This window comes from Portunus trituberculatus, chromosome 13 (assembly GCF_017591435.1).
Source record: "Portunus trituberculatus isolate SZX2019 chromosome 13, ASM1759143v1, whole genome shotgun sequence".
Classification (NCBI taxonomy): Eukaryota; Metazoa; Arthropoda; class Malacostraca; order Decapoda; family Portunidae; genus Portunus; species Portunus trituberculatus.
The window spans coordinates 4,056,781-4,084,280 of record NC_059267.1 but is presented as its reverse complement, the minus strand read 5'-3'; the positions used below and the strand labels follow the sequence as shown (position 1 = coordinate 4,084,280).

General features: G+C 39.0%; 1 protein-coding gene across 5 annotated transcripts in view; it reads left to right on the top strand.

The window, feature by feature from the left end:
• The window catches only part of LOC123502934 (kinesin heavy chain-like), a 63,861-nt gene extending 38,761 nt beyond the window's left edge, over positions 1–25,100 (top strand). Inside the window, exons 5-25 of one of the 5 annotated variants that reach the window (XR_006674270.1) lie at positions 335–478; positions 599–723; positions 915–1,019; positions 1,264–1,409; positions 1,709–1,796; positions 2,183–2,315; positions 2,517–2,683; positions 2,996–3,202; positions 3,426–3,581; positions 3,887–4,006; positions 4,123–4,266; positions 4,663–4,847; positions 5,300–5,401; positions 7,760–7,792; positions 9,867–9,999; positions 10,269–10,457; positions 13,793–13,915; positions 15,891–16,026; positions 16,679–16,783; positions 17,087–18,486; positions 19,494–25,100. Coding sequence is in view for 4 of the 5 variants with exons in the window: in XM_045252220.1 (XP_045108155.1) it covers positions 335–478; positions 599–723; positions 915–1,019; positions 1,264–1,409; positions 1,709–1,796; positions 2,183–2,315; positions 2,517–2,683; positions 2,996–3,202; positions 3,426–3,581; positions 3,887–4,006; positions 4,123–4,266; positions 4,663–4,847; positions 5,300–5,401; positions 7,760–7,792; positions 9,867–9,999; positions 10,269–10,457; positions 13,793–13,915; positions 15,891–16,026; positions 16,679–16,783; positions 17,087–17,100 (2,555 nt within the window). In the remaining variant the exon portion in view is untranslated. Of the gene's footprint in view, positions 1–334; positions 479–598; positions 724–914; positions 1,020–1,263; positions 1,410–1,708; positions 1,797–2,182; positions 2,316–2,516; positions 2,684–2,995; positions 3,203–3,425; positions 3,582–3,886; positions 4,007–4,122; positions 4,267–4,662; positions 4,848–5,299; positions 5,402–7,759; positions 7,793–9,866; positions 10,000–10,268; positions 10,458–13,792; positions 13,916–15,890; positions 16,027–16,678; positions 16,784–17,086 lie in introns of all 5 variants that reach the window. The other 4 variants (XM_045252220.1, XM_045252221.1, XM_045252222.1 and 1 more) reach the window with 4 other exon arrangements.
• The last annotated feature ends 2,400 nt before the right edge of the window (positions 25,101–27,500 follow it).

The following is a 27,500-nucleotide window of genomic DNA, read 5'->3' as shown; positions in this document are numbered from 1 at the left end:
ACTGGTTCTTGGTATACCTTTTACTCTGAAACATCTTTACTTGTTCTACAGCCACAGCCAGTGTCAGAACTGGGAAAAATGTATTCTTTTTCTTTATTAATTTTCTTGTTGATGATTTTAAGGACTTCATGCATTGCTTCTGGTGCTGTTAATAATTTTGTGATAAAGTTGATATGTGAATCTGAATTAGTAATAAATCAAGTATGATCAAGAAGACTCTAGTGGATTTTGATCATACTTACCTTGCCTATCACATCAGTGGGAGTATGTGGTAATATCTAACATATGAACCACTAGTCCTTGTGTCACTCTCCTAACCTCACACCTTCCACAGTGTCCAAAGTCAACCTGTCAGTGCATGAGGACAAGAACCGTGTCCCGTCCGTTAAGGGAGCAACGGAGAGGTTTGTCTCGTCACCAGAGGAAGTGTTTGAGACTATTGAGATGGGCAAGTCCAATAGGCATGTCGCTGTCACCAGTAAGTCCTACTGTGTGCTATGTTCATCTGGATTTTTTGTTGATATAATATGAAGACAAAGCATTTAAAGATTTAGTTTTCTGTCACATATTGTAGCACATTCTCTCTCTCCCCCTGCAGACATGAATGAGCACAGTTCTCGATCACACAGTGTTTTCCTGATCCAAGTAAAGCAGGAAAACATTGAGAATCAGAAGAAACTCTTAGGAAAGCTGTACCTGGTGGATCTGGCTGGTTCTGAAAAGGTTAGTTAATGTAATCACACAAATCAAAAGAAAATTAAAACAGTTGATACCAAAAGAGGAAGAATTTAAGAAAGCAAATGTCTTATAAATTGATACTATTTTGAATCTGGAGCATAAGTATTGATGGAGCTTGCTATATGATCACATGACAAACAGTGACAGTCAGGTTGTAAAATATTGAACACTTCCAGGTGAGCAAAACAGGTGCTGAGGGAGCTGTGCTGGATGAGGCTAAGAACATCAACAAATCACTCTCAGCACTTGGAAATGTGATTGCTGCTCTCGCTGATGGGAAGGTGAGTGTGGAACAGTGAGGAGTGAAGGAAATAATCGTGTTGCATTTGATAAGAAGTGTTTCAGGTTTTGAAACATACTCATGCACACACACATTGTGAGCTTCATTACATTATAAAGTTGACTCAGTCCTGCAGAAATGTAATTAGGTAAGAACATCCTTGACTGAGAATTCTATACATGCTTGGATAAGATTGTCCAGGTGTCATATATGAAAAAGAGTGCAGTGCTGCTTATGTCCCGCAGACCCACGTGCCTTACCGAGATTCCAAGCTAACCCGCATCCTGCAAGAGAGTCTGGGAGGCAATGCCCGCACCACCATCGTCATCTGTGCCTCCCCAGCCTCCTTCAATGAGGCGGAGACAAGGTCCACCCTCGACTTTGGAAAGAGGTAAATGCATAACAAAAAGAAAGAAAAGCTAAGGCAAATGTTCCTATATAGTATCTATTTTCATATGTGTGACTCATGCCCCAGCTGGTTTCTTTCCATATAATCTTAATGTTTTAGATCAATATCTCAAGTCTTCAGAGTATGAGCACAGTTTTAAGTAAAATGAAATATAAGAATGATATTTTGCAGCTGTTCTTAATGTCATTCTATAACTTTATCTCATCATTGTCTTTTCTTTAGCATTCTGTTCTTAGTGTATCTTTGAATTGGAAATTATACCACCTTTCGGGTTCCCTCAGAGCCAAGACAATCAAGAACTGTGTCACTGTGAATGAGGAGCTAACAGCAGAGGAGTGGAAGAGGAGATACAACAAGGAGAAGGAGAAGGTAACTAACTCTATAGTTCTGCTACAGAATAGAATATGCCATAATAATTTGTATGTGTATTCATATTTGCTATTAGTTTCTTTATGGTGGCTACTTATTATGAATACCACAGTAAAGAATTCAGTGCATTCTTTAAATGAACATTCCTTTCACTTGTTGTTGTATTGGCAGCTAGAAAAGACATAACATCCACCCCTGGAATCAAACCATTTTTTATTTTCTTTGAATGAGAAGTTACATTAAGGTTGAAAATTGACTAATTGTATGTATTGGTGAGCAGTGAGTGAGTTTAGCAGCCAACCATGCAGCTGTCTTGTGTTGTGTAGCTGTGTGCATAATATGTGGCAGCTAGACCGCCTGCTACACACTGTTTCCTGCCCTTGTAGAACGTTAAGATGAAGGCACAAGTAGAGTGTATGGAAGCAGAGTTAGCTCGCTGGCGTAGTGGAGAGAAGGTGTCCTCGGAAGAACAGATTACCGTCGACATGGAGAAGTCAATGGTGTCGTCAGTTGTTGAAGGTAACTTGAGCTTTCACAGATGTATTATGCAGCCTCTGGTTTCTTTTGAGGCCATTTTGTGTTTAGTTGTGTTTTGTACAAGCCTTTTTGTTATCTATTATAATGTCTTTATCTGTATTTTGCTTATATTGTATGTTATTATGCCTTCCCTTTCACATTTATTGTTTTTCTATGATTCTTACCTTCTCTTCCACACTACAGAGGCCCCCAAGAAGCCAGCAGCTCCTCCCATGAGCAACGAAGTGCGGGATGCCTGGGAGAAGGAGAGGGAGCAGCTGTACCAGAGCCTGGATGAGAAGGATGAGGAGATCAACCAGCACAGCCAGCTGGCAGAGAAGCTGAAGGAGCAAATGCTGGAGCAAGAAGAGGTAAGCATATACTCTGGAGTTCAATTGATAAATACATAAAATAAAGTTTAACAATAATTATAGGAATATGTAGTTAGGTTCAATTGTAGGTATATTTTACTTTATTAATTTATTGAATGTCTCAAGAAAAATTCCTAACTCCAAAGAATTACAAATCATTGTTAATAAATTGCTTCATTGCATTTGTAATTATAAGAGAACCAGGACTATTTCTGGTACATACTGACTTTTGTTAAGGTCTATTCCCATGAAATTATTTCTAAAACCAAATTCGATTAGCAGTCCACTGACTCATCTGTGCCTGCCCCACAGCTAATTGCTGCCACTCGGCGTGACTACGAGGTGCTGCAGACGGAAATGGCGAGGATCCAGGCCGAGAACGACTCTGCCAAGGATGAGGTGAAGGAGGTGCTGCAGGCGCTGGAGGAGCTGGCCCTCAACTATGACCAGAAGAGCCAAGAGGTGGAAAGCAAGTGCAAGGAGAATGAGACACTCACCGAGGAGCTCACTGACAAACAAGTGAGGGAGTTTTTTCATCTATGTATTTATTGTTAGCTGAATATTAAAAGTAGATGTAAGTAAGAAGGGAAAAATAATCATTGGGCAGGAATGTTTTCTTTACTTATTAACTATGAGAAAATATGAAAACAAGATAGAATTATTCAAATATCAAGAGGATATTACTAAACTAGATAATTTTCACAATTTTTTTATATGGAATGTATTTTTGCTTTCCTTGCAGACAGCCCTCACGTCCATGCAGGGAGAACTACAACAGATCCGGGACTCATCGGTTCACCAGAAAAGAAGGATGAACGAAATGTTGTGCTCGCTGCTCAATGACCTCGGGGAAGTGGGACACGTGGTGGGCGGCACTGCTGGCGACCTTTCCCTCAAGGTGGTGGATGCTCTCCTCTGTGCTGTGATAGGATGGCATCAGAATCTTTTAAAAGGGTGTAGTAGTGAACGTGTGGAAACCTTTGCTTTATTTTTGGATTTATTGATTGTGTTGTGGACACTTTTAAAAGTCATGCTATTTTTTCCTCCTCTTCAAGATACCCTGTACATGGTTTCACCAGAAAAGAACATAGAATGAATGCTTATATGTGCTTTGCTGTTTTATGGAATACAAGAATTTTGTAGGATATTGATATATATTACTTAAAATGAGATGATTAGTATACTGTAACATTACATTTTCAGAATTCTGGTGACCCCAACAAACTTGAAGAAGAGTTTACAATGGCACGCCTCTACGTGTCCAAGATGAAGAGTGAGGTTCGGAATCTTGTCCAGCGGTGCAGCACTCTGGAAAACTTCCAGGTAAACATTTATACAGTTGGATAAGATAGAGATAAGATAGAATGAAATGAAATAGAAAAGTTTTGCTGTTATTTTGAAAGTGCACATACAATACAGCTATGCATCATTTCCTCCAGGGTGACTGCAACAAGAAGATCGATGAATATGAGAAGGAGCTGAGTGACTGCCGTCTACTCATCAGCCAGCATGAGGCTCGCATGAAGACCTTGCAGACATCCATGCAGGAGGCAGAGACACGCAAGAGGCAGCTGGAAGAACAGGTGGGTGATCTAACTCACTCTAACACATAAATGCTTGCCTTTGTTGTTACTGCCTCTATATATATGTATAATTATTTTACACTTGTTAAGATAGTAAAGATACTTAAAATATGGAAATGATTAAGGCTACTCAGAAGAAGATAGGGCCATAAAGAGCGTGATGACAAGTTTTACTGAATTTGAAACATATCCTTTTTTTGGACTATGTATATAGAAGTACAGATATTTAGAATGAAGGTCTTATAGTGATAGATAGAAAATATGAAAAGGAAGACTATAAATGTAGCAATAGAAACAAGACCAGAAGTACTTCAGGCCCTGTTCACTACAAGTAGATAAATAGGTACTAAAGAAAAAAAATCATAACCCTCAAATAACAACCTTATGGCATGACAGGTTGACTCCCTGAGTGAAGAGGTTGCCAAACTGAAGGCAGCTGAGAGCCTGAATGACTCTGAGGGCTTGTCCAAGGAGGCCCTAGAGAAGCAGATGGAGACGCACAGTGAGCTGCACCAGAAGCAGGTGGCTCAGCTGCGGCAGGAGATCAACACCAAACAGGCCCTGGTAGAGGAGCTCAAGGAGTGAGTGGCTGGTGGTTCTCCTGCTGGTGTGATGTACATGTGTAGAGATAGATGGATGGATAAACAGATAGATATGTGAATAGATAAATAGGCAGTTTAAAAAAATTATCATGGTACAAAGTTTGCTAATTATCATGATTCATGGTCCTATCTGGCAAAATATAAGTAGATTAGGAAGCAAAATATAGAAAAAATTCATAAAATAATAAATATATATATATATATATATATATATATATATATATATATATATATATATATATATATATATATATATATATATATATATATATATATATATATATATATATATATATATATATATATATATATATATATATATATATATATATATTTACTGTAGAAAAGTGGTAGGGATAGATATATACAAAAGTTCAGTACTAAAGATGGTGATGGCAGTAAAGACAAAATGGACTTATTTCTCTTGGCAGCCACAACCAGAAGCTGAGTGTGGAGCATGAACAGCTGAAGGTGGAGTACAGCAAGCTGAAGGCAGAGGAGGCAGAGAAGAGTGCCCGCCTCCACGAGCTAATGTGAGTGTGCTGCTGTCCACCCCTCAGTGTCTCATGGGTTACTCAGGAATGATAAACACTGGTGCTCTTTCATGAACTTTTTTTTCCATCATTGCTTCACTCAAGGGTTAAGGGAGTGCCTGACATCAAAGGAAGCTTGTAATTAATGGTCCATTTCATCTAGTGTATGTTTTTTCATGTCACTATTTGGGAAATGATACTACACTGTCCACGAAAGTTCATGAGAGTGCCTCTGTGCTTACCTACTTTGAGTTGTGTGAGATCCTTAGGCTGTGCTGCTGTGTTGCCTTTCCTGAAACTGAATGGAAGAAATATTGGATTGTCCTACACTGTGGGCAAGCTTAAACATTTTTCCAGAGATCACAGGAAAAAGTAAAGCAGATGACAAAGAATTAAAGCATAGAATGAGGATTTCATGCTTCTCATAGAAAAGACTAAATGAATTACCAGGTTAAATATCATAGAGAAAATATATTGGTCATTTTTTCTACTTCTCATACCATAGTGTTCCAAAGCTCTATTTTATTAAGTAAATCCTATAGAAAACACTTCAAAATACTGGTTTGCTGAATTACTGATGTCTGGTAATTTCATTTATGAGAGTGAATATTTCTTATTCTGACCTTAGTGTAGTGATCCTCTGAGTGGTTGCCAAAGGCTTTATTGGAATTGGCTTCTGGATGCTTGCAAGTTATTTCATTGCATTTTTTGAAGTTGCTTGATGCCATTCTAATTAATTCTGCCCCTGATATGAAATAACATGTTTACTGTGATTTTTCTTGTGGTGAACTCTCATGTTTCTGCTTCAGTTAGGTGTGCATAGTAAAGTTGTAACAATTATACAGTTATCATAAGCTGAGAAATTAGTTATCTTTCATTTATTTAGATTTTGTATGTTGGAGAGGAGAGAAAGTGACATTGATTTGTTAATTGATGAAATATACTTTGAGTTGAGAGTTTACCAAAGGGAATTAGTATTTAGATAGAATTGCTTGACTTACTCATTTATACATTTATTGGGAGAGAACATTTTTTTCTCTCTTTATTGCATTATTTTTTTATCCCATCACTGACTGACCATCTGTACGTCTTGCACCACACACTCCCACCACACACATAACACACATCAGGCAGCAGCTAAGCCTTAGCCACCCATGGTGACCGCAGAGGCTCCACCACTTTATGTCGCAGATGCTCTTTCTGACTGCATGATGGGCACATGACATGCCTGTGCTGCACCCCAGGACTCGTTAGGGAGAGAGGACCCATGGAATAGCACCAGCACAACACACACACACACACACACACACACACACACACACACACACACACACACACACACACACACACACACACACACACACACACACACACACACACACACACACACACACACACACACACACACACACACACACTCTTCACAAGCCAGATGACCGGGGTTCGATTCCCCGGCCGGGTGGAGATATTTGGGTGTGTCTCCTTTCATGTGTAGCCCCTGTTCACCTAGCAGTGAGTAGGTACGGGATGTAAATCGAGGAGTTGTGACCTTGTTGTCCCGGTGTGTGGTGTGTGCCTGGTCTCAGACCTATCCCAAGATCGGAAATAATGAGCTCTGAGCTCGTTCCGTAGGGTAACGTCTGGCTGTCTCGTCAGAGACTGCAGCAGATCAAACAGTGAATTACACACACACACACACACACACACAGGCCTATCCGAAGATCGGAAATAATGAACTCTGAGCTCGTTCCATAGGGTAACGTCTGGCTGTCTCGTCAGAGACTGCAGCAGATCAAACAGTGAAACACACACACACACATACACACACGCACGCACACTTGCCTCAGCACCTTACTGGCTGGCACACACACACACAAGCACATGCACAAACACACGCAAAGGAAAATGAACATGAGCTTATGTGATAATCATTGCATTCTGAGGTACTGGCATGCTTCTTTTGAAATGGAAAACTTGTTTATGTATTAGAATAATGCTTCTTTTTAGAAATTAAGCAGGTGTAATTCAGTTAGTTACAGCTGATAGTAATTTAGGTGATGTTTCCTTGAAGGGAATTCTAAGCATCCTTTGGGTTCACTTAGTGTGATGAGTCACTGGAAGTGACAGGAACTAGAGGCACAGTGTAGGTGTGTGTGGTGGCAGCAGAAGTCACTCTGGCACAGACAGACCAATACAGCATGACTTTTGTTTTCCTGAGAAAAGTCCAAACCAGGGTGCTAAAGTGCTAGGTAGAGACAGGCTCAATTTTGCATATTTCCTGGTCTTTCTCAGTTTTGCTGGATTTCGATGGGCTCAGCACCTCAATGAGGTCTCTTCTCTTCTTCACGAAACTATTAGCTTGCGTCACTGGACTCCCCGAGCCTACCCAAGGTGAGTCCCAGGACTCTGGGTCAGGGCGCCAGACCTTGGCCATTCAGACTCCTCCAGACTCCTCAGGTCCTCAGGCCACTCTTGTCTCCCAGACTACGTCACTCACTTGACTACAACCCAAAAAAAGATCAGTGATTATTTTGTTTGCTAAAGCAATATAAACCATCGTGATTGTTATTGTTTTAACACTGACTAAATGCAGAATGTTTGACTTCCTTTCATGTACAATCAGAGCCATAATGTAGAACAGACACTGGGATGACTGAGCGCCCCGCCTCCTCCTTGCACTGTGCGCCACACAGCCTGCTGCTTCACTCTCTCACTGCCACTCAACACTTCATTTTGCCCAAAATGCATGCTTATCTCAACTAAAAATTAACATTTATCTTTTATTTATTACTGCATTTCTTCATATCTTTCATATATGTCATTTAATCACAGCTACTTACTTTCAGTTGGATGGCATTATATGCTGTAAGATTATGGCAGTTCTTGATGCTTTTCATACATTATTTACCAGGAGTTCAACCCATTAATACCCAGCTTCCAGCAGACATGCTTTACTTGGAGGGCTGGTATCAACTTTGACTCTAAAATCATAATATTGAGTCACAGTGAGCCATAAGGCATAAGGAATCATGCTAACACCAAATCTGACCAACTGGACTTAATGCAGTCCCAGTCATTTTCATGCTGCTGTTTTCATTGTGCTTTGAAATTAGCTGCAGCATTATGGATTCCAGGGCATGTATACTACGACACTCCATGGAAACCAAGTACTACTGATAATGGATGATGAATCACTGATTTTTGCCACTAATTACAAATCAAACTTGGCAGACGCTGTAGAAGATGATCAAGTACAAAGATGGATAAGTCTGTGGTGATATAAGTGAAAACAACACCAAATGTGCTGCTTGGTACCCTTGTGGCTGCAGGTGTTGCTTTGTTAGGGCTTATGTGAGACTACTTTCTCTCACACACACACACACACACACACACACACACACACACACACACACACACACACACACACACACACACACACACACACACACACACACACACACACACACACACACACACACACACACACACACACACACACACACACACACACACACTGCAACCTAGCATTCAGAAGGTGTAATAACCTAAGTCAAATCTTAGTTTTTTTATTGCTGCTATCATTATGCCTGTATTTGTGTATAATGCTTTTGTTCGTGTGTGGCTTTCAGTGATGGTGAAATTATTGCATGTGTTATCAAAAAGACTTAGAATAATATTTGATTTAAAACAAAATTAAGTTTATGACATTCTTCCTCTTATTATGTAGTCTTGCTTATAAAGTGGAAATTTTTACAATGTTTAGGAGTTTGGATGTCTTCCAAAATTTCTAAAGACTTTAAGATATTATGTACTGTTGTACCTTGCTCCATACTAGTTTAAATACATATAAATTTTAAAAAAAATTATGTAGGACTTTCATTTTTATAATGAAAATGCTAGTGGTTTTTTAAAAGTTAGCGATGCTTGAATGTTTTAATGGAATAATTATGACGTGCCTAAACCTCATAACTGTTGTTGTGTGTGTATTTGTGTGTATGCTAGTGGGATGAGACAGAGAAGAGCAATAGTGATACAGGTGAGATATCATAAACTCAGTTAAAAAGAAAGACATAATAGCAAGTACCAATAAGAAACTAAACCATGTGGAAAACTTAAACAAAAGCAAATATTGAAAACACCAAATATTGATACAAATACCAGACATGACAATAAAGACACACACAAACAAAAATTCAAACACCAAATGCAAGACAGAGATAAACAGAAATATAGAGAAAAGGAATTATATACTACCAATACAGTAGAACATTTTTTTAATGTGACAGAATAAAAGAAAGAAAAATTACAAAAGAAACTTTGACAAACCATATTTGTATTTACATGACTGTAGTGTGTGTGTAGGATCTAAATTAACCTCATGACTCAAAGTTGTGGGTGTTTCTTGCATTCAATTTCTCCACATGTGATTACCAAGGTGTGCTAACATTGTCTGTACCCTCCCCAGCCTTCAGAATGAGCGTCGGGAGCAGGCCCACCATGACCTGAAGGGACTAGAGGACACTGTGGCCAAGGAACTTCAGACTCTCCACAACCTTAGGAAGATGTTTGTACAAGACCTTCAAGCTCGTGTCAGAAAGGTGAGGTGGCAGTGTTAGCTTCCCAATACTTTTCTACTTGTGTCTCCTCACTGTGTATGTCACTCTGGCCACTACATTTTCAATATTTATGTACTAGTGTCCCTTGTGTTTGTTCCTATAACTGTGTAGTAAATGTAATAATAATAGCAGCTTATTGACAAAGTTATGAATACAAAATAAAAAGAATAAATCAAATTCAAGTGATACTGAAATCAAGAACAAAGATCTAAGCAGCAAGCATCACTGTAAGGTTCCTCTTTGTCCTCCAGTCAGCAGCAGGGGAAGACGAGGACATTCTGGGAGGATCAGTCGCCCAGAAACAGAAGATCAGCTTCCTTGAAAACAACCTGGACCAGCTGACCAAGGTACACAAGCAGCTAGTGAGGGACAATGCTGACCTGAGATGTGAACTGCCCAAGCTGGAGAAGAGACTAAGAGCCACCATGGAGAGAGTGAAGGTGAGTGTTAGCAGCAGTGTGGCAGCATTCAGGTGAAGGTGTTTGGATGAGGCTGAAGGAAAGGTTTACAAAGACTGAAGGAAATGTTTTGATAGGGTAGGAAATGCTTAGACAGACTGAAGGGAATGTTTTGACTGAGTGAGAAATGCTTAGACAGACAGAAAGGAATGTTTTGACTGAGTGGGAATTGCTTAACCAGACAGAAAGGAATGTTTTGACAGAGTAGGAAATACTTATACAGACTGAAAGGAATGTTTTGACAAATCAAAGGATATATTTTGATAAGATATTGGGAGATGTTTTGAGACTGAGGAGGATATTTTAACAGTTGAAAAATAATGAGAGGTGTGAGTGGATATAATGACAAGATCGAATGAAATATTCTAAGAGATTAAAAGGAATGTTGTGGCAAGATATCACAAAAACTAAAGACTAAAAGGGATATTTTGGTAAGACTCAGAGTAATGTTTTGACAGATGGAAGGCGATGGTTTAGTTGACTGAGAAAGATGTTTTGAAAGACTGAGGGAAGTGTTTAGCCAAATAAGCAATAACAAAAGGAAAGCTGTATGCATAAAACTGACTGATAGACAGAATATAGATAGACAGAAAGACAACCAGAATGACATAAATTCATACATAGACATGAGAATCAGACAGAGAGATTGTGATCTTTTTAAGTGATGCTTTTATTGAAGCTTCTTTATTTAATTTTTCCAACATGTTTTTTATTGACATTTTTCATTTTGCGAGCCAGATGTTGAGTTTACATTTTTAAACATTTTTAAGTATATCATATTAATCATTGTATCATATAGACTCTCCTTATAAGAGAGGAAAAACTGAATCCGACATGCTTAAATGAAACAAATACAATACCTTTCCTTTAAGTCATACAGCTGTGTTCCAGATTTGTTTTGAAGTTTAAGAGGCAACCACAGAAACATTTTGTGATTCAGAAAATTTAAGGCATCACTGTATATGTCATTATTATCATTATGAGATCACTAAGGTCTCAGAGAGAAAGTGACAGTTTTTCCTCCTGTAGATATTAATGAGATTCTCTCACCATTGTGAATAACAAGAAATCCAAGTACATATCTTTCTCTTGCATACAATGTGATGATTTCCAAACATTTGTAGTGAGAAAATTATCTTTCCTCCTTTCCTCATTATTTAAAAAAAATCATGTTTGAGTAAGAAAACAGAGTTATGAAGGTATATAATGCCATATATAGAACAGTACTATTTCCTTGACAATATATGACTCAAGATTATATTGGAATCAGTAAAGGAATGTTTGAAGGCATTATTTTAGGTACACATGTCAAAAAGAAATTGCTAAGCATGTGATGAGAGGAGAAGATGTACTTTTTGTTTTGTTGCTGAGCCTTTGGTGCTTCTGATGACACAGTGTTCATACAACACTTTCACTGATCTGCTCCTTGCTACTTTGATATGAGTAAATAAACAGAGGCTGAGGCTCTGCTGTGGAAGGTAAGGACACACACTATATAATATTCTGTACATAGAAAAAAGACTGCTATGTATAAACTGTAAATATGACTCATATCATATTCTACTTGTTTTTGTAATTTAGATGTAGCTTCCTAGACAGATCTCCAGTTAACTAGTTAGTTCATTAGCATACCTAACTTGAAAGACTGTTTTACATTACTAGCAATAGTTCATTAGTTCAGCAGTTTACTAGAATACCTTTTCACACATATAGTACAATTTAATACTTCCTCTTAGACTTAGCTAATGTTTCAATTATGTATAACAATAGTTCATTAGATTAATTTCTCAGACTTATATGATAGTTTAAAGGTTTGTTACAACAGTTTTAAGAATTCATGTTGATAGAATAAAAATAAAAAATAGAAATAATATAAAAGAAAATTACATTATTATCTTAAGAATTGACAATAATAGAATAAGAATTTATAATGTAGAGACATATGGATTACACTGATTTAGAAAGACTTGCATTAAGAATACACATCAAATGCTGTGGAAAGGAGTAGTGTATATTATGGTCATGTGTTACAAAATACAACATACTTCTGACAATGCACAGGACACTGTATACAAGAAGGTGAGTATGAACAATAGTGTATACTGAGCCTCCTCCTGCTGGCTTAGGGATGAGACACTTGAGCCCAGTGACACACGTTTGGTATACCACACTCATTTATTCTTAAGTTGCTCAATCTTGTTCTGTTTATGTTTTCATTTTGTGAATGGCAGATACAAGCAGTGCTCTGTGGGTATGGTAATGACTAAACAAACAGTAAATAAGAGTTCATATTGATGTAAAACCTTATTCTAATGGAGACTATTTTGCAAAAGAGCATATCAGTTTACTAATCTAAAAACATAAGAACTAATTCACTTTCATTGCACCTTTACACAGCCCAGTGGTGGGTGGTTCAGTACAGCTGATTTGATGGCTAAGGGAAAAATAAATAAAATGACAACTCACACATATGCCACTCCTAAGTCATTCATAATAAACACTATTGAATTAATGGAAGAACTACACCCCCTTAGCAGACTTTATGCCCTAACAACACCCTCTCCCTCCCCTTCACTCTAGTCCATTAGAATGAAGTTTTACAGTTTTGTCGTGCTGTGCTGTGTTAAGGTAAGACTGATCCCTCATCCACCTCACAGTAATCTGACCACATAGATTCTCCAAGCTTGTACTGATCCTTTGCTGAAGTGAAATGGAAGCTTGGTTGGGTTTAGAGAAAATGGCAACACCCTAGAATATTGTTGACTTAGACCACTGATGAGCAGGAGGCCACTGTATGAGGAGTGTGTGATCCGTGACAGCCTTATGCATCGCTGCTTGTTTTAGTTTTTTGACGTCAATGAGTCACTGATGGTGAGGCAAGATAAGCAGGACTGATTACCACATTATTGAGTAAGTGTTAATTGTGCATCCTTCACTATGTGCAGTGAGATTACAGTGCCAGTTATTGCATTCACAGTTTATATTTACCAAACCTGCCTAGTGAAATGAAGGAGTGTTTGCATGGACACACAGATACCTGACCTGCACCAAGTTTACATAACTGGGTTCTGCAACATGTTTGTATATACTATATATACATTGCATCATATCCCCATCAGCATGTGTCTTGTTTACACCAAATGTAGCACTTTTTTCACCACAATACAAACCAAAGATTTTTCCTCTATTAGGTTATAGAGTGTACATGGCTACTGATTACTCTAGCACTGCTAAAATTTGAGGACGTAATATCATTCACACTCGTCTCTGGGATGGATCACATAGGGGTGTTGCCATGCTTCTCTCCACCACTATAGATCAATGATGAGGGAGCCTTGCTCAGTTCCTCGCTCAGGCTAGAGGAGCACAGACCACCACACAACCTCCCGGCCGTGCCTAGTCTTGAGCAACGTCTTGTGGCAACCATGGCCCGGGTCAAGGTGAGCTGACCACCCCCACCACCCTCACCCCACCCACCCCTGACCTGACATGACATGACCTAGATCCCTCCAGCACAGTGATGATGACCTCAGGATTGTGGTAGTTATGTTCCTTTATCCCTTGTGTGTGTGTGTGTGTGTGTGTGTGTGTGTGTGTGTGTGTGTGTGTGTGTGTGTGTGTGTGTGTGTGTAATTCACCTCAGTCGCCTGCTGGTCACCCAGCCAGTCTTCCCCATTACAGAGTGAGCTCAGAGTTCATAGACTGATCTTTGGGTAAGACTGAGACCACAACACACTCCACACACCAGGAAAGTGAGGCCACAATCCCTCAAGTTACATCCCATACCTATTTATTGCTAGGTGAACAGGGGCCACACATTTAGAGGCTTGCCCATTTGCCTCGCCGCTTTCTGGGACTCGAACCCGGCCCTCTCGATTGTGAGTCGAGCGTGCTAACCACTACGCTACGCGGTGTGTGTGTGTGTGTGTGTGTGTGTGTGTGTGTGTGTGTGTGTGTGTGTGTGTGTGTGTGTGTGTGTGTGTGTGTGTGTGTGTGTGTGTGTGTGTGTGTAATTCACCACGGTCGCCTGCTGGTTACCCAACCAGCCTTCCTCATTACGGAGTGAGCTCAGATCTCATAGACCAATCTTCGAGTAGGACTTAGACCACAACACACTCCACACACCGGGAAAGCGAGAACTCAACCCCTCGAGTTACATCCCATACCTATTTACTGCTAGGTGAACAGGAGCCTCACATTAAGAGGCTTGCCCATTTGTCTCGCCACTTCCCGGGACTCAAACCCAGGCCTTTTTGGTTGTTAGCCGAGCGTGCTAACCACTACACTACGGTGTGTGTGTATTTACCTAGTTGTATTTACCTAGTTGTAGTGAGTGAGTGATTTCAGTTCTTATCTTGTGGTGATACATGATACATGGTCATGGTGTGTGTGTGTGTGTGTGTGTGTTTCACTGTTTGATCTGCTGCAGTCTCTGACGAGACAGCCAGACGTTACCCTACAGAACGAGCTCAGAGCTCATTATTTCCGATCTTCGGATAGGCCTGAGACCAGGCACACACCACACACTGGGACAACAAGGTCACAACTCCTTGATTTACATCCCGTACCTACTCACTGCTAGGTGAACAGGGGCTACACGTGAAAGGAAACACACCCAAATATCTCCACCCAGCTGGGGAATCGAACCCCGGTCCTCTGGCTTGTGAAGCCAGCGCTCTACCACTGAGCTACCGGGCGTGTGTGTGTGTGTGTGTGTGTGTGTGTGTGTGTGTGTGTGTGTGTGTGTGTGTGTCCCAAGCATTTTATTAGTGGTCTGTATAGCAGCACACTAGTAGATATTTTTGGTGTCATTTCTTCACCTGTGTGTCGTCTGTCCCACTCTGCCACCACTCAGAGTCAGGCACACATGTTAGACTGTCTCCTCAATCCACTGTATCTACCATGGCCATTTTTATCCCCTGAATTTTCACAGTTTCCACGTGAGTATTGCATTATTCTTGTTTTCCTAGTGATAGTGAGTACCCCATCTTGGCACTGGTAACTCCTGAGTGTGTGAGATTTCTGTGTTTTGTTTTTTCAGCTTCTTTATACCAACACATTATAATATGTTTATTGTTCCCTTCATTCATACTTCCCCTCACTTTTGGTCTTGTATTTTTTCAGTGTTATTCTGATGTGATATTGATTCTTTTCATCATCAAGGGTATGTTTCAAGTGCAATCTATTTCTCCAGCATTTTTAAACATTCTCAAGATAAGTTATTATAAGAGGTGGACCACAGAGAGATGAAATAGAGTATCCTCTTTATTTCTTTTAGGTTGCTCAGAAATGCTTGAAAATGTTGGAGGATAAACAAAATTCTGACTTAAACAATATCAAACAAAGATGTTTCTCATTGTTCACTCTGCATTTGTGTTACAAGGAGTGATTCTACCCTATGTTCCTCCTACACAGGCCCTGGAGACAGCTCTGAAGGAGGCTAAGGAGGGTGCCATGAGGGACCGTAAGCGCTACCAGTATGAGGTGGACAGGATCAAGGAGGCTGTGAGGCAGAAGAACCTAGCTAGGAGGGGACAAGGAGCACATATTGGTAAAAAGCACATTAAGTTTGAGAAGCTGAATCAATTAAAGAGCAATAAATTTGCAAGTAAAGAATACCTGAATCACACAATTTTCATTAAGTTCAGAATTCATGTTGGTCACAATCAATTAGTAAATAAAAAGGAAGATACGTATTTATTTATTCGTTTAGCTTTCAATCTGTCATTTAGGGAGGTGGTGGCATAGTGGATAAGGTGGTGAGCATGGGATCGGACAGACATCCATGCATAGGTTCGAATCCTATCACATACCACTTTAAAGCTATGCCATTTGTTGAGTGGTTTAAAGATACCTACATGTCACCATGATACCCAGGTTCTAGGTAGTTACACCAAAGATGCACTTGGGTGGTGATATGGGCCCTGATATGGGTACCACAATAAATAAAAGTGCCTGCGCCACTAATGGCCAGAAGCTTAACAGCACTTCTCACATATACTCTTCAAGTATGCCTACAGGCGCTGTAGGTCATAACGTAAAAGATATATATATATATATATATATATATATATATATATATATATATATATATATATATATATATATATATATATATATATATATATATATATATATATATATATATATATATATATATATATATAATACATCTTAAAATCTTTTCCTTTCATCCCATCCAGCCAAACCAATCCGCACGGGTCCAGCCAGCCTCCTGTCCCGGCCTGGTGCCCTGGGCATGATGGGACGTGCACCGAGCAACACTCCACTACCACGCCAGTTTGTAGGTGAGTGTTGTTTTTAAGTTTCAAGTGAGTTTTCTTGATTATAGTGATGGTAGTTTAATAAGAATTCTCACCATTAGTGGGAAAAACAAACATGAGAAACTGACAATTTAGTCATCTCCATCATTTACTTCTTTGTTGATCATCTATTTCAGGTTATACAGGCAAATTTCATCTGTCCATCTAGTTATTAATATATCCTGTCTTTTTAACATCTTTTGGTTGCCATGCTGTTATACCATTGGTCTTATTTTTTTTGTAAACTGTGAATGGACATCCTCATTCATACCAACTGCTCCTTTTCAGCCTCCAACAGCTAGACACACTTCATTCTGAGCTCCCAGGATGCCAGCAGTATGTAGCAGCCTGGCACACTGTAAGGCAGCACCCATCCACCCACACACCCACACCACCACCGGCCTCTCACACTCACCTGGACTGAAGTAAAAAAAAAAAAAATATCTAGCGTTCATCTGCCTTTGTAATTCCTAAGCTATAGCTACTGTTGGCCTGAGTGATATTCATCTGTTAGTCTCCTGCATCATGCATAGGTTTTGTGTGTGTTGTTTTAGGGCTCGGTGTCTTGTGTATTGCCTCTGTTTCCACACCTCTGTTGAGTACTTTGGTCTGGTGAGGATGTCTGGTGATGGCAGAATATTATAACTGGAGGGAATTTATCAACACCCAAGATTGGCGAGAGATGTGAACCTTGAACTTAATGACAACAAGTATGAAAGTTTTCTAATCAATTGTGAGTGTCATCAATCGATTAAAAAAGGCCTCTTAGAATGTATTAACTGTAATATGTTACTACTTGGCTTGCCTGTATTGGGAGATAAGTTTGTGATGCTTTCCTTGATTCTAATTCAGTTAAGATAATTTCATTCATCAGTTCAGATATCTTTGAGGTCGGTTTACCTGAGATTGAAGAAAAGATATGCAATTAATTTAATATCTAATCCCCCATGATAATTTGTGATATCTTCCCAATTGTCCTTCTTTGTCTATCATGTCAAATCTATTAACTCAGCCAGCTGCCTGGCACACATCTTGTCTCCTCTCATACAATCTATCCGTGTTTTCTTGCCTGGGTTCAAAACAGACGTCCATGCTGTATGGTTTTCCTTAGGAGACTTTGAGTGCCTGCTAATTTCATGCCATAGTGATTTTATTTATTTTTTTTTCCTCTGTGATGGGATTTCTTGGAATAGCTAGTATTTGTTAGTTATAATGGAACCTAAAAAAATATGTCAGGCTGCGTGATTGTCATGGTTTAGAGGAAAATTGGCACGAGACAATAGTACAGCATATTTTCTGAAAGACCGAGGGACATTTCTTCGTTTTGAATTTTGGCGCGCAAATCGAAGCAGGGCGTTCCAATAATACGAGTATATAAAACATTAACAGAGCCTTTCTGCTAATAGACACACCAAATAACATACATTTGAAATTTATATGATACAAAAATGAGTAAATTGAACCTAAAAATGCTAAAAACACGTCAATTGAGGAGTATGAACACATTTTGTAAGACTGGTGTCGTTGATGGAGCAGAGGCAATGTCAACAGAACTCAGGTGGAAGGGTGCGGAGTGGCGGCCGCTGCTGGTATAATGCTCAATATTGCGTGTGTGTGGCGCAGGACCCTTCACTCAACACCACGGCGATGACTCAGAGGCCTCAACACCTCCACTGGACGCCGCGTGGGTGAGTGTCAGGCCGCATAACATGACATTGAAGCCTCTGTAGTGGAGTCTCCGTGTGACGCATTATGTGATATTCAGGACTGTGCTTCATTATCACCGTAATTACTTGTGCTTCTTCGAGTTATGTCACGTTTATCACCGCTAATAACCGAGAATGCAAGGGTTGTTTATTTAGTATCGTCTGTAACCTCGGAAATGTGACGGTGAAACTGCAGTGTAAGGCCTTCCTCCCCCTCACCCCCCCCACCCCTAGGCAGGCTGTTGAGTCACTTCACCAGGCCGTGTTGATCCAAGAGGCCTGAGTGAAGCTTGGCCAGCCTTGAATGTCGGTGAAAAATACGTAATTAGTCTTTGTCTGGTCCCAGCAGAGCACATGTATCTTTGCTTTGCCCTCTCAGACTGAGATTGAAAGTGACCCAGCTTACTTAGCCTTTTCTCACCTAGTTTTGACCCTTTTGACCAGGTGAGCAGAGGACAGGTGGGGTCGGGTGCTCTGATTCTTTAGTCTGATTGGGTGCGCTGAGAACAAAGATCCTGCCCACCTGTCCACCCTGTACTCGTTCATTGGTCACCTTGATGCACACAACCGGGCGCTGACATAGAGCTGCAAACTTTTGGTAGAGAAAAGGTTCATCATTTCTCACATGAAGAATGATAGATAGTTCAATTTTCAGAGTTTGTTGTTTCCATGATGTTATCTTAATTTAAAAGGGTGAAGGTAAAGGAAAGACTTCTGATTCATGATGGAATTAAGTGTATTTAATGATGAAATATTAATTGAAGAGTATTTTTGTAGATTGACAAAGTGACAAAGAAGGACAAGATTTTAGATAGTTACCAAATTTTCTTACCTTTCATTTCCACTAAATGTTAATATTTTAAGAATACTTCAATTCATAAATGTTTAAATATTCATGATGTATTTTACATGACATGTACATAATAAACTTTAGTGATAAAGTGTTCACTATTCAGTAGCATTTTTTTATTTATATTTTTTTGGATGAGCGTTTATCTTTGGAAACACCCGGGGTCCGATCCAAGTGAAACCAGCGCACCACACGAGGGATCCCACCGCTGCCACCACTGTACAGCTGGCAGCTCACTCCCTGAACCACCGGGAAGCTGAACCAAAGTGTCAAGCCAAAGAGGAGCAGCTGGGGATCAAACCTATAAGACAACACTCAAGGCACACGACACACAACACATGATGCCTCTCCAGTCAAGCCATGATGAACACCAAGGCCCAAGTGGAATTCGGTCCACCTTGACTGTCCAGCCACTATAATTAAGTCTTTGTTAAGCTGTTTTAGGTAATGTTTCAATGGGTCCTTTATTCTGCACCAAAGACAGTGAATCTCGTGTTGTTAATGAATTCTGCTGAGTGTTTTGTAGGTGATGAATTTTGTCACCCATGTTGTGGCACTAAGAGAGAGTGAGAGAGAATTATTATATACATACTATATACATTATTGTGGGTGTTTGTTAAGCATATAAATACCTGTATAGATTTCATTAGGAATCACTATTGCAAGAACTACTATATTCGGCCTTCAGTATAACATGAGTACCATATCAAAAGGCAGTTTCTTGTTTATCTGTAGCACGAGTGGTATGTTTGAAAATTTATGATCAGAGGGAGAGTAGTGTGTGTCTCAGTTGCAGTATTGGCATCTCATGATTATATTGCTGACACCAACCTTGTTTTTATTGGGAGTGTATGTTGAGGATCAAAAAGGTGAATTTAGTTTTATCAGTCAGAATTTTGTTATGCACAGAATGAAATGAATATTTACAGGACACTAATTTTTAGTGAAGTATCTCTCGTGCTACAGGAATAAATAAGAATGCAGTGGGTTGATCTAACTGAAATGGTGAGTCATTATCCTTTACTCTCAAGGCTGTGTGTTGACTTAAGTTAGCTCTTACTTTTATCACACTATTGCTGCTTAAGTTCTTTATGTATTTAAGTACACTGTACCTATTTATTGTGACCTCGTTCACATCAAGGCTGTGGATTAGTTGAGCATGATTGTTATGTATGTATATCTCACTTTATGTATACAGTCAAGGCTTGAAAACTTTTGAATGTATGCTGGATAAAGAAATTACAATAATTTTTGCTGTGTATGATTTATTGAGTGTTGTAGCCCTAAGTCAGTGTTGTGAAGGGAACAAGTCCAGTCGGTGCCCTGTGTTTTGTACTGATATTACTTTACATTAAATAACATTATCCTTGCTCACCGGTAATGGGCAGATTGGGCTTGTGTGTTTTTTTAGTTTGATTTTGAGAATTATGCTTTGTTGCCAAAGAATTTTGTACATTATTATTATCTTTACTTTTATTATCATCATTATCATTATTATTATTATTATTAGAATACACCATGGGATTTTCAAGCCCTGACATCAAATTTCTTCATCTCTGTTCACCATGATGTAGTGCTGCGTTACATCATTTCCTTTCATTCTTGCACATCACAAGCATGAAACTCAACTTTTCCATGGTGAAAAGTGGGACACTTCTGTAAGGCTTGTGCACTGTGGAGGAGATGCGGATGACTCCTCCACTCGGGAACTCACCTGCTGGGCTATAACAGGGTGCACAATTTTCCTCCGGACCTGATGTATATATGTGTATGTGTGGTGTGTGTTCCGCTAACCGTGGCATCCATTGTGCACTCCATGTGGTGGTGCGGGAGGGAGAATGTGGTGCGACTCAGCACAGAGTCGCATGCTTGGAAGTCTGACATATGTTGTTGCACATTTCTCTGTTTTGATTCGTGCATTACTCATTTTTGGATTGACGAGTGAGTGTAAGCCTTCGTCGTATTTAATTAAGTAAGAGTGAGAGAGTTGGTAAAGAGGGCCCAAGTAATTTACACAGTAGACGCCACTATCATCATCATCATCGCCACCATCATTGTCACGGTCATCGCCATCATAGAGTTACTGTACACACCTGATGAGTGTTGAGACAGACGGGGGAGTTGGGCTGTTGCCGTGGTGTTGACTAAAACTACACACCTCATAGGCTAATGATGTGCTGTCTCTTGTGACTTTTAACCACATGTACAGATAATATTAACTTATATACAAGGGAGGTAAGCTGAGAGTGTTGTATTTTATGACTATGAGGGAGTTTTTTTTCCCGTATATATATATTATCATATTCTTAAGTGCTTTTGAAAATATTTAACAGTAAGGAAACTACCTTAATAGATTACCAAAAGTATACTCAACCCTCAAGATCTCCCGAGCATTTGGTGACAATGGATGTATGCTGGCACTAGATGAGGGCATATAGTGTTCATTCCCATTAATAATACAATTTTATTCCTAGGTGGTTTTCAAGATATTTAACCATAGAAAAAGCTCCCATTTGGGTTGTTCAAAAATATATTCAAACCTTAAGATTCATCTAGTATGTGGTATCAGTGCATTCTTACTTCTTTATCATGTATTATCATAATATTCATCAATGGTTTTTTAATATATCTAACCACAATAAAAGCACCATAACAGGTGGTCATATTCATACTCAATTCTGAAGATCTGCCTAACATCTGATGCTGTTACCTGTCACTATAAATGAGATCGCAATGTTACCCCAACTCCTTCCTCCACAAGCTGGATGCTTTGAGTCACTCCCAGGATGCCACATGTAAAGCTTTTCAGGGAAGGGAGACTACACAGGTGAAACTTTATTTATGTAGTTCTATGTTCTGATTTACAAATGTAGAATCTGCATTTACCAATAGAAATCTGGGAGTTACTAAGAAGCAATGAAAATGCATTCAATAGAAAATTTGAAATTGATTTTGTCCCTGAATTAGAAGTGTTCAATTTTTATGAGTTTCAAGGAACAAACTTGTTCATAAATTGAGATTCACCTGCACTCATTTGTGATAAAGATGAACTACCTAAGGTATCACGAATACTTGTTGCATTATCAATACATCTCATGCAGTTTATTCATGTGGAGAGTAAATACACTATTCCAAACACAGCATACTGTAATATTATATCCTTTGAGATCAATCCATACCTAACAACAGTAGTGTCACACCTGTACTCAGTGTTGGGAAGACCCTGTTAGTTGTCATTGAGAAGAGACTGTCAGTACTGCCGTGAGAGGCTCGTTTGCCAGGTTGTGACGTTAATGGTATAAGTGTTTATGTAGAAAGAACTTGTAATTACACACTTCATGGTTGCTGTGTTGAAATATATATGGTGCATGTAGACACTTCATTACTCAAGACCCTGTGTTGTGGCTCGGTGGCGGGTCTGTCTCTGTCAGTAATGTGTAATCACCACATGTAATACAGTGTTTTCTGCCTGTTTTTTCAGTGTTTCAAGGAGTTGTTGAAATACTGTACTACTCTCTGTGTCAATAACTTACATGCATAATTATATCCTCTTATATTTGTGTGTATTATCTTGTTGAAGAAATAAACCAAGTCCCTAAGTGTTGTGTCACACGCTGGAGCTCACTGACACCTGGTGGAGGCGCAGGTGACCCGAGGTGACCTGGTTGTAGCGGGTCGTTTATGTCACGTGGGGCATTACTTGCATTACATTTTTGAGGTTGTCTTCATCCTCTTCGTTCACACCACAGTTCAGGAAATATCACGTCCCGATGTTTTTGCACCACAAGCACGAGAGGTACCGAAGAAAAGGCTTTATGTTCTCCTGGTCCAAAGACAACGTGTGCTTGGCATTGTCCTCATGTTTTGTGTTGGTAATCCATCACTAATGATTTATGCATTTGAATTAGCCTTTGTATAGAGGCTGGACGTCTCTTCAGTCTAATACTGTTGCCTGAGGAGTGTAGTGGGATGGCCTGGGGCTCAGAGGTGTTAGTTCCTACGCACACTGTGTGTAGTGTGAGGCTCACTCTTGGTTGTCATTACTGTCGGCTGTTTATTATGTTTCTAGTCCTCCGCTGCTCCAGGTGATGCCGACAACAACCCTGCTTGTGTTGGGCAGCTAAGTGTCCTGGCAGAGGTGTGGGTGTGTGTGATGGGGCTGCTGCCTGCTGCCTGCTGGCTGGGGAGTGTGGGGATACCAAAACATTGCCAAAGATATAGAAGAAATCAAATGAAATGTAATGTTTACTTAAAAGAAGATTAAAAGGAAAACCTGGTGTTGAAAATACATTATAATTTTTCTGGAAAAGAAATTCATCTTGTTAATGAAAAAAAAAACTGATAAGCCTTTGTTGACTGATCACTGATTTTAACAAATTTATACCAAATATTCACAATGAGGATTTTACAAGAAGCAATGCTTCAAATTTTTTCCTGTGAGGAGGATGAAAAACATAGTGAAAAACATATTGGGAAATGAAGCAGAATCATAATTCTTATATAATTCTAATGTGTTAAGAGTTACAGACATGAAGACTAGCAGGTGCAGTTGATACCAAATAGTTGCAGGACAGTTGATTAAGCTATAGTCCAATAAAAGCTTTAAATACCAATTATGTACTCATGATTGTTTTGGGGAGGAGGAGCAAGGTGAGGGAGAGAGAGAGTGCTCTAAGGAACCTGCTATATAAGAGAAAGAGAGAGAGAGAGAGAGAAAGCAAGCAAGCAAGTGAGCAGAATCTCTGGATCTAATAACAACTAGGTATTGTATATTAGTAGTCCCCTCCATAGTAACTCTTAAGGTATGCAAGTTACACACCATGTTCCCAGTCCTAGCATGGCTCTTACTTAGCACCACGGCAAGATGTAATGCTGTCCTGATTATGTACACAGACACATGCATAATGTTGCTTCCTCTCCGCAGAGCATGTCATCATGTACGTATACTACTGTCCCACCTTTCCGTTCTTGGTGTGTAGTGAAGAAAGAGCATATATTATATCTCCCTATACTGCAAAAACTCTGCATTTATTTGTTCACGACGAAGCGATGGTTTCTTGATTTAGATTCCCGATGGTGTGGTGTATGTATGTGTGTGCGTGCGTGTCTTGATTTTTACGTGTCGAGGAGTCTTTTCATGGCGGCTGTTTGTGTGGCGTTATTTTAAAAGTCTTGTACTACTTACACCGTGTCCACATTCCAATACCTGTCCCACACAGTCAGACATGTACTGGTGGCTACACTTTCAGAATATTGTCTTGCATGGGATTATCATATAACACTTTGAACTGTAGACCAACGCGAGGATTTATTGTCACTCCTCTAATCTGAATCAGTAGAAAAGCAGATGTAATTGGATGTTGAGAGGTAGTTGTAATCAAAATTTAGGAATGGTAATCAGACATTGAAAAGGAAGATCAGTATGATATAAATTCACTTGTAGGCTATGAAGAAGACAGTTGAAAATTTAGAAAGATATGTTATTGGGTATTATGAAAAGTAGTGATGAAGATGTTTAAATTTTAGCCACAAGGATGCCATTTCCATGTTTTGGATAATGGGACATTCCTGTAACTCACACCATGAGACTCATTGTTCAGTCACATCTTGTCACCACATCAATAAGGAAATGACTTGTAATAATGTTAAGAATTATAATAATAATAATAATAATAATAATAAAAGCTATTTTGTATGCCTGTGGTACTGTATCCTTGTATCATACACCTACTAAAATGTATACATATCTGGTCTTATCTTTAACCTTATAAGTGGAGTTACCTAATTTTCCTACAAGGGATGAATTTGTCTTTATGGTAACTGAAGCAAATTTAATCTTATAATGAAGGGGCAATGATGAGCCAGTGTATGCTGTTGTGCTGTCACTGACTGTGCTGTGTCTTAAACTATGGTATAGAATGGAGACCCACAAGACTGATCCTTTCCAGGACCGGTCATTTAAGATGCTTTCAAAGAATGAGAGGATAAGATGATGATACATTGCCATATAGCATCGTTCACATAACTGAGTGAACAACTCCGTGTGTTGTTGTAGGCAGGGCTCTATAAGGTAGTGGTCAGACAAACCAGTACGTATGTGATAGCTGGTGTGTTTGCCAAGACTGCACAGCTTATTGAGTCAGGGTATGACATCAGTATTGCCATGAAACAAAGCATTGATCTAAAATCCCTCATTCCACAACAAGCAGCATGATCACAGCTACAAAGGTGAAGAATTGAATCACAGTTAGTAATTTGAAATGCCTCTCATTTATATGTTTAATGGAGATTTTTTTCTTTTTCTTTTCTTTCTCTATTTTTCTTTTCTCTTGGTAGCAATATGAAATACTTTTTTTCCTCTTATTAATATGGAACACCTTTCTTTTTATTACATAACAAGAAATGCTCATGTTTCTTTCATCTGGCAACATGAATGCTTGTCTTTCCATTATTTAGTGATGTGAAAGGTCATCTTTTATTTGGTTAACTGACATGCTCCCCTTCTCTCTCTCTCTCTCTCTCTCTCTCTCTCTCTCTCTCTCTCTCTCTCTCTCTCTCTCTCTCTCTCTCTCTCTTTGCAGAACCTGTCCAGGCAATGAGAGAAGGATCATCATTATAACTTAGTCTGAGTGAAGGTAAGGGAAGGATTTATGCAACTTTCAAGGATACTGTAACTCTCTCTCTCTCTCTCTCTCTCTCTCTCTCTCTCTCTCTCTCTCTCTCTCTCTCTCTCTCTCTCTCTCTCTCTCTCTCTCTCTCTCTCTCTCTCTCTCTCTCTCTCTCTCTCTCTCTCTCTCTCTGTGTGTGTTCCTTGATAAAATACCTGTTGAGAATTGATAGAAGAAATTTTATAGCTAGGAAGAGAAAGTGTGTGTGTGTGTGTGTGTGTGTGAGAGAGAGAGAGAGAGGTTAAGTGGTAGGGGGAAAGTTAATGAGAGAGAGAGAGCTAATTTAGATTTTAATGAGTGTTAGGGCAAGGAAGGTAGGAAAAAGGGAGAAGTTAATAACAGAGAGAGAGAGAGAGAATGAAGTTAATGAAAAAATACTGATAAATGAACTGATAACTACTACTACTACTACTACTACTACTACTACTACTACTACTACTAGGGAGAGAATGAAGTTAATGAAAAAATACTGAAATGAAATAACTGATTACTACTACTACTACTGCTGCTGCTGCTGCTGCTGCTACTACTACTACTACTACTACTACTACTACTACTACTACTACTACTACTACCACCACCAAATAATGACAAACAAGGTAGGACAAGTGTTTCAGAATTTAAGGTTCGTTCCATAATTTATCGTTGGGTTGGAAATAATAATGGTGAGTTTATTGGTGATTACAGAGCCTGCTTGTTTTCTCTCTGTTTTTGTTCCTTCATTAAGTAATCTGTGATGATGATGGGAATTAGACGTCCTGTAATTGTTAGGGCATTCTTTGAGACTAGATACTTGGGATAGATAGATAGATATACATAGATAAATGGATAGATTGATACAGACATTAGTAGATAGGTAGACAGACAGACATAAATAGACAAACAGACAGATAGATAAATAAACATACCGAGACAAATAGATAAATGGATTGAGAGACAAGTATAGATAGATAGATAGACAGACAGACAGATAGATATAGATAAGTAATAATAATCCTGTATTTCTTCTATTCATTTATCAATTTAATTACGTAGATGCTAATTGATCATCTTGTTAAAATATGTTTCTTAGTTATTTGAGTGCGTGTGTAATTATAAATGATAGGCAAATAAATAATTACTAGAATATTTACAACTAGATATGCTTAGGTAGTGTAGCTTATTTCAGTTATCATACTTTTAACCCCTTCAGTACCGTAACGAATTTTCATATTTATTCTGCTCACTATATGGTGATTTTATGCATCTTCAGAAAATCATGTAAGAATGAAATAGTGAAGACATTAGCCATCAATCTTCTGACCTCCAGAAACCCTTCCTAATGTCAATAAAATAGTCAAATCGTACACAAATTTCAAGGTAAAAAAGTGTTCCAGTGCTGAAGGGGTTAAACTTATTGCATATTCGTGATATATATATATATATATATATATATATATATATATATATATATATATATATATATATATATATATATA